Genomic DNA, 8,238 nt, shown 5'->3' on the forward strand with positions numbered 1-8,238 from the left:
GGAATTATGAAACGCTAGCATTTATTGTAGTATTAGATAGAAAATAGATGTGCCACATAGGGCCTATGCATTTAAAGCAAGAGCAAACATTTCAACAAGAGAAAAAAAGCTATCTGCGCTAGCTCACCACCTGACCTGTGTTGACTGATAGTTTGCTGGTCCAATCAGAGTGCAGAGTGTGCGTTTCTCTATCCAACCTGTTGCAGTTTTTTTTGCAAGGGCGATGCTGCGGCTACTGTCGCTGGCTGCGTGTGGAGTAATCCACGTAGACTCTGTGCCACAAAATAAGTGACAAAACATTATCAAACCTGGCCAGATAAATTCAAGTCATCAATGTCAAGTCCCAAGTCTTGAGGCTCCAAGTCCAAATCAAGTCTCAAGTTATTTTATTTTCTATTAAGTCTAGTCACAAGTCATCAAATTTGTCACTTAAGTCAGACTTGTCCAAGTCATGTGATTCGAGTCCACAACTCTGGAAATAGTCATTGAAATGATTGGCAATATCAAAAGGTTTGGTTATAAATGACACATCAACTTCAATGCCCATATTATAATAAAAAAATCCATTGTGTTTTATGTGATTTATCTTTGTTTGGTAATATAATTTCTTATTTTAAGTTTAGTCACAAAATGTATCAATTTACAGTATCTCAACCAATCAGCTAAGCAGCCGGACTTGTTTACCACCTCTTTTGCATTATTTATTTGAACCATACAATTGTTCAATTCACCATCAATCCAGGGGGCTCTATAATTTCTCACGTTTAGCTTTTTAACAGGTGCATGCTTGTCAACAATTCGCATTAATAATTTTACAAATACTTCCAGTGCTGCACCTGAAATCACTTCCTCATACACATCATACCAACATAAATGTTTTACATCTTCAACAAGAGTCCTGAGAAAACATTTTGTATGATGTCTTATAAATGACTTTAGGCCCAACCTTTGACACTGGCTTTCCTTGTTATTACCACAATGTTACTGTCACTACAGCCAATGGAAACAGATATTGCTTTGGAGCAAAGCTCTGCAGCATTAGTGAAGATAGGGTCAATACAAGTGGATGTCACTGATCCAACACTATTGGTAAGCATTCTAGTTGGTTGAGTGATAACCTGGCTCAAATTACAGGCATTAGTCACAATTAGAAGCTTCCTATTGAGAGCACAGCAAGTTGCTAACCAGTCAATGTTCAGGTCACCCATAAAATAGACTTCTCTGTTGACATCACACACTATCAAGCATTGCACACATATTATCCAAATACTGACTGTTAGCAATTGGTGGCCTATAGCAGCACCCCAAAAGAAGACGAGGCAGGTGAACACTTAAACAACATTTGATCCTCTCTCATTTTTATAGGAATATGGCTCTGAACATATACAGCAACGACAGGTACTGGTACAGTAGATATATATAAAMTGAGGAATAGTCTAAAAACAGTTTTTGGCACCAGATTGATGCTGTAAAAGTCAACAGGGTTATAGGGTGTTGTAGATGGAAAATCATGAGTCCATCATGCTTTGTTTGTTTGCCCAAAGTCGGCTAGTCAGGACGCTAGTTCATTAACCTTGAGAGCACAAGGGTTCAAAGATAGTCAAACGTTCTGAGACACTGAACAAAACCTATGACACTGCTCCTCTGGAATCTCCTGCAGCCGAGATGAACTGGTAAGTTATCACTGCGACTTCTTCATTAGGAATCAAATGAATAGATCTTAAGAATGTAGTCTAAAGCCACACTTGTTTTAAATGGGCAATCAACAGTTGAAACAATAACAAAGTGATCTCACCGCCCCTGTTTCTGTAAAAAGCTAAGGATGGGGCTGGAGAAATGTAATCAATCTCAAATTCATAGACAGAGCTATGGCTGGATCATCCATGATATCATAATTATAATTTGAACCATGTTTTGAGGCTATATAATATTGGTTTACATTTACTTTGTTTACAAACATTGGAGTAAAACAAGCTTATATTTTGGGTTCTGATGAGATACGACAGTTGAACTAAGCTCATGAGGCATTAATAAGTAATAATTTTTTTTTAATCAATGAGTACATATAATGAATGTATAAGTCCAAAAATGTATGTAGCAACTTCAGATTGCCCCTATAAAGTGCATGAATATGACATAGAGAACCACCAACAAAAACATCAACAATGGAGCAAATGCATCCCACAATAAGATTTTAACATGCAGTGCTCAAGGAATGGCATTACTTGAAAGCAACATAACTTTTTTATGATTTGAAGTTTTACATAATTTGTTTACAAAGTCTCCAATGACAACAAAATCATAAACAATAGGGTAATTGGTCCATTGTTTTGGTTATGATATAGTAAGGCAGTTTTACTGATCTTATTATGGTATAAATCATATTCTTCAAAATGAACTTGTATATTTCCTTAGCTGAAATTGCTGTAAATCTTACAGACTGTGGCTTGAATGTTTTCATCTCACTTTGGTACACAGTGCGTATTGTGTATCTGTCCTCGCCGTCCTGCTTCCTGTATCGCTGAGCGTGGAAATGACGGGGTTGTTTGGCAGCTTCACTTCCCCCAACTTCCCTCGCCCATACCCCAACAACCATCACACAGTGTGGAACATCTCCGTCCCAGAAAGCCACAGGGTTAAACTCTACTTCACCCACTTCAGTCTGGAACCCTCCCACCACTGTGAATATGATTATATTCAGGTAAACAGTCATGAGCAGTGGAGGCTGGTGAAGGGAGAAATTGGGAGGGCATACCTCATTCTAATGGCTACATTGGAATGAACGGTATTAAACATTTGCAAATGAAAGTTATGCATTCACACATTAATTTATAATAATAAGTTGTGTTTATAGATTATTATTATTTTTTGCATATGTTTGCTACCGTTCCATTTATTACATTCCAGCCATTACAATGTGCTCTTTCTCCGGTTTCTCCATCCATCAGCCTCCACTGGTCCTCAGAACCACCCTCAAGAACTGCATGCACTCATTAACTTGTTAGAAATCTGTCTGTGCTCATGTTGAACTAGGTGTTTGCAGAGGCCAATGAGACATTGCGTTTCTGTGGCGAAGGGGAGAAAGAGTATGTAGACGCCCCCAGGAACACAGTTATCCTGTCGGCTGGGAACATCATGTCGGTAGTCTTCAGAAGTGACTACTCCAACGAGGGGCGTTTCACAGGCTTTCAAGCATTTTACACCTCAGAAGGTYAAGTAGAATTTTATTTTACCATTACTTTAACAGGGAGTCCCATTGAGACCAAGATCTATTCCGCAAGGAAACCCTGCGTGAACACAATTGACAAAATACAATAAAATACAAATATACAAAACACACTGAAGTAAAACAATCACATTCCTCAGCAAAGAGGTTCGCAATCAACATGTTGAACTGCCCGAGAGGCACCAGTACATCCAGTTATAGGGAACTCTGTTGATTGTTCCATTCATGGGGTGCAAAGAAACAAAAAGCTGTTTTACATAACTGAGGAAACTGAAGGAATTTCTAGAGTTAGCCATCCCTGAGACCAGGTATGGTAACTGATATGTTTAAAGGTTTTTAATGATGTTAGGTACTGAGGGAGTTTTTGTAAAAGTAAAAATAGCAGTGAATCAATTGACCTATGAMACTTCAAAGAGAGCCAGCCTACTTCATGGAAAATACTGCAGTGATGTGTATTGAACCGGTAGGCCGTTTAAAGCTCTATGATAAACTGAATCTAACYGCTTTAATGAAGTGGCAGCTGCATTCATATACAGTGCCTTCCAAACGTATTCACACCCCTTAACTTTTTTCACAATTTGTTGTGTTACAGCCTAAATTTAAAATGTATTACATTTAGAATCTTTGTCACTGGACTACACATAATACCCCAAAATGTCAAAGTGTAACTGTGTTTTTAGAAACATTTACAAATTAATTTAAAATGAAAAACTGAAATGTATTGAGTCAATAAGTATTCATCCCCTTTGTTAAGGCAAACCGAAAAAAGTTCAGGAGTAAAAATTTGCTTAACAAGTCACATAARAAGTTGCATGGACTCACTGTGTGCAATAGCCGAGCAGTGAATTTCAAACACAGATRCAACCACAAAGACCAGGGAGGTTTTCCAATGCCTCGCAAAAATAGGCACCTATTTGTTGATGGGTATGGTGAAGTTATTAATTACATTTTGGATGGTGTATGTATACACCCAATTACTATAAAGATACAGGCGTCCTTCTTAACTCAGTTGCCAGAGAGGAAGGAAACCGCTCAGGGATTTCACCATGAGGCCAATGGTGACTTTAAACAGCTACAGAGTTTAATGGCTGTGATAGGAGAAAACTGAAGATGGATCAACAACATTGTAGTTACTACACAATACTAACCTAGTTAAAAGAAGGAKGCTTGTACAGAATATAAATATTCCAAATTATGCATCCTGTTTGCAACAAGGCGCTAAAGCAATACTGTAAAAAATGTGGCAAAGCAATTAACCTTTTGTCCTGAATGCAAAGTGTTATGTTCGGGGCAAATGCGGCACAAGATATTACTGAGTACCACTCCATATTTTCAAGCATAGTGGTMGCTGTTTCATGTTATGGCTACGCTTGTAATCGTTACACCTTGGAGATTTCCATGATAAAAAAGAAACAGAATGGAGCTAAGCACAGGCAAAATCCAAGAGGAAAACCTGGTTCAGTCTGCTTRCCACCAGACACTGGGAGATMAATTCTCCTTTCAGCAGAACAATAACCTAAAACACAAGGCAAAATCTACACTGGAGTTGCTTACCAAGAAGACGAGATACAATTATGATTAAAAGCATCCCTTATCTCCTTATTTTCAGCAATGATGCCAGAGTCAGACAMAACCTGCTTAGGTAGGGAAGAAGAGGATTTTGTACACTTCAGTGAATTAACTGTTTCCCAAAATTTAGAAYGATCACCAGCAGAGATAGAGCTTAGAAAGTAGCTGGATTTAGCTTTCTAAATCGAGATAATACATCTGATTCTACATTTTCTGATAGATTGCTAATCTGTTAGTCAGTTTTCCTTGCTTTTGCCTAAGCCTGGTTCCTCATCTGAATAAACTCTGAAAGATCAGAGGGTTTGATCTGTTCTTGACTCTAAATTGTTTAAAAGGCGTGTGTTTATCCACCAAAGGAATAAAGATAGAGGAGAACTGTTCAAGGGCTAACTCTGGGTCAGGAAACAGGAGACTCTGGATAACTCACATTTGTATAATTCATGCACAACCCCTTGGGAAACAATTATTTAAAAAATATATATATATTCTTTAGTAGACGAATGTTGACAATGGTGCTGTCAGCCCATTGCTGTTGGGGACAGACTACAGAAGGTACTTATATACAGAGAACCCCAAATCTTCAGATTTTTCCTCACAACGACCAACTAGCAATATAAAACAGTAGGTATAAGGATCTCAGAATAACCAATTCAGTAGAGGAATCAGGAAAAAAAGGCCCCTGACCCGAGATGACTGTTCAGACTCTATTGCCTATATAGCAGTACTTAATTGTCCTGCGTCGGACCAATATAAATGTGCCTATGAATGTGCAATATAAATGATTACTTCTGGAAATTAATTTAAATTCAATATATGAACTTCACTTTACTTGTTTCTCTACTTGTATCATCTATACACTAATAATTACGTGTATTCTAAAACTGCTTGTAAATCCCTTAATTATCAATTATACATAATTATGTATACCTGAAATGTTATCAATGCATCCTCAATGACCTGGAACCCATCTTTTGAATGTATTTTTGTATCTACAACCCAAATGTAACATTATTCTTGTAGGTCTATATTAACTGGCTTCTCTCTCCCTGTTCACAGACATCAATGAGTGCCTCAGCACGGTAGATGGGGAGTCTGTGTGTGACCATTATTGTCACAATTATGTTGGTGGTTATTACTGCACTTGCAGGTTGGGATACCTGCTCCATGACAACAAAAGGTCCTGCACTGGTAAGGGTGATTTAAACTAGACAAAAAAACAGGAAATCCCATGGAATGAGGGAGTATTATTCATACGATTTGATTTGTCGGTCTAATACTGATAGCAGTGTTTGCGAACCTATAGGGCCTATATAGTTTAGGTTACATTTTTGATTAATTCATTATACAAATGCAATGCTTTCCTCTCAGCTTGGAATGGTTTCAAACATGAATACATGTATATATTCATGAATACTACAAAGAGAGAGCACATGTAATTAGAATTGGCTTTCCTATCCATACCACTTAAAGAAGTTCTCCAATGTTTCTGAATACAGCACAAAGAAACTGAGGGGAAATATGTCTTAACAGAAAAACAATATTGAATGTATGTTTTACTTTCTGAATTCTAATGGCCCCAAAGAACAGACAATTGGGAGTGTACCTGAGGATAGTCATTTGACTGTCAATTTGTCCTTCACTTATCCCATGAACACAGAACAGACTTTATGTCCATCTCTAAAGATAATTTACAGCACTTTCAGAGCAGGGCACACTGCTGCCACGTGTTTGAAATAAGTAAGCACACAGCAGCTCATTACAGCATAGTGGAGTGATTACAAAGTAATTTCAGAGTGAAGAAGCACAGAGCTGTAGAAAGTAGTTGATCTCTGCCAGCTGGCGCAAGGCTAGGTTAATTACTAGAGATTCCTAAGGGAAAAGCTCCCTGGAAAAGGCGTCGAAAATTGATACCTGTTTTCAACGCTAATAGCGCACTGATGCTAGGTAATTAATCACAATTACCGACGTGGACGTGCCTTAAATTGTTATTCTTAGCCAGAGGATAAAGTGACACCACATATCAGGGGATGAATAGACAAAAATGATTATCCGCTTTCAAATTTCTCTAATTATATAAATTACAGCAACTCTGCCTCTTAGAGATATCGATTTGTTGTTGTCTATTACAACATCTGTGTACTTACTAGAGTAATAATTCAGTATAAATGAGCCCGATTGCTTATGCCAGAAGGATATTGCATCCACTAAAAGATAATAAGGGCGAATTATGACAAGACAATGCAAAGCTTCTCAATGTTTTTGCACTTACTATCCATTTTTTATTAACTAGGCTATGTCTTTTAGAAGTGCTTCAAAGAATGAGAATAAACTGCTTTAAAATAAATAAAAAAATACAAACAATTTGATTTGATTTGTGTCTTTTCCTCTGTAGTACCTTGCAGAGGTCAGGTGCTGACGGAGAGGTCAGGAGAGTTGGCCAGCCCGGGTTACCCCAGTCCATACCCCACAATGAGTCATTGTAACTACACCATACTCCTACCAGAGGGATTCAGAGTGCTACTGGACTTCCAGGAACCGTTTGACGTAGAGGGCCACTCGGATGTCCCCTGTCCATATGATGTCTTGAAGGTCAGCCGGTGCATACTAGCGTAGGGCCATCCTTTAAAACTAACCAATCAAAGACACAAGGGCTGATGAATACACAATGTATTCCTACTCATGCTCTAGAAGCAACTTGTCTTTGTCTGCTGTCCCCCCTTGGAAGATGTATGGCCTTGGAGTTCCTGACCAAGTTTTCCTTCTCTTCCAAGATCTTTACCGAAGGACAAGAGTACGGACCATTCTGTGGAGCGTCTCCTCCTGGCAAGATAGACACGGGCAGTTACCAAGTACATGTCTCATTCAGGTCGGACATCTCAGGGAAAAACAAGGGATGGAAGATTAAGTATACCAGCTTGGGAGTTCAAAAAGCATAGTAGAACTTAAATATTAAAACATATCACATGCTATGCCAATGTGATACCTTGTCTGAAATCTTTGATAATCCACATGATATAAAAAGCCTCATTCATCAAGCAAACTCCAGTGTTAATTACATAACATTGTAAAGGGCTTACTGTGAATTTTCCAGTAATTTACAGGCAACTATTGGCAAGTAGGTTTCCCTTTCAAATAGAGCATTACCCTCTAGCCATAATTAGATAAGTTAACTTCCCATCAATCAAAACATTGACAATTTTTTGTTTCCAGAGTGGTATCCTACGAATCAGGTTTGAGGAGTTAGCAAGGTAACTTTGGCCAACTCGGAGTTCAACTTGGTATAACCAGTCATACGAATGTGGCTCACCTTTTAGCCAGGTACAGTTCTATGGCAATGAATCCTTAACCTGCTCTGGGGTAGGCTAACTCCATTTACCCTGAATTAAGTTTCTGTGCCTCAAGTTAAAGACCAATGAAATCAGATTCCCTTGCTCTCGCAAAGA

At 38.3% G+C, this 8,238-nt stretch overlaps 1 protein-coding gene across 1 annotated transcript; it reads left to right on the forward strand.

The window, feature by feature from the left end:
* The first annotated feature begins 1,589 nt into the window (after window positions 1-1,589).
* masp2 (MBL associated serine protease 2) lies at window positions 1,590-7,770 on the forward strand. Its single transcript, XM_023991142.2, has 6 exons — window positions 1,590-1,673; window positions 2,479-2,701; window positions 3,034-3,211; window positions 5,852-5,983; window positions 7,188-7,384; window positions 7,567-7,770. Exons 1-6 carry the CDS (start codon window positions 1,666-1,668, stop codon window positions 7,729-7,731), a joined length of 903 nt encoding a protein of 300 aa, XP_023846910.1. The 5' UTR covers window positions 1,590-1,665; the 3' UTR covers window positions 7,732-7,770.
* Window positions 7,771-8,238: the final 468 nt, after the last annotated feature.

The sequence above is a fragment of the Salvelinus sp. IW2-2015 genome, linkage group LG7 (assembly GCF_002910315.2).
Source record: "Salvelinus sp. IW2-2015 linkage group LG7, ASM291031v2, whole genome shotgun sequence".
In the NCBI taxonomy this organism is placed as follows: Eukaryota; Metazoa; Chordata; class Actinopteri; order Salmoniformes; family Salmonidae; genus Salvelinus; species Salvelinus sp. IW2-2015.

Bases quoted from the DNA above. Each gene is read 5' to 3' on its own strand.
- masp2 (XM_023991142.2), top strand. The intron at 5,984-7,187 runs GTAAGGGTGATT...TTTCCTCTGTAG, and splicing joins CAACAAAAGGTCCTGCACTG to TACCTTGCAGAGGTCAGGTG. The intron at 7,385-7,566 runs GTCAGCCGGTGC...TTCTCTTCCAAG, and splicing joins GTCCATATGATGTCTTGAAG to ATCTTTACCGAAGGACAAGA.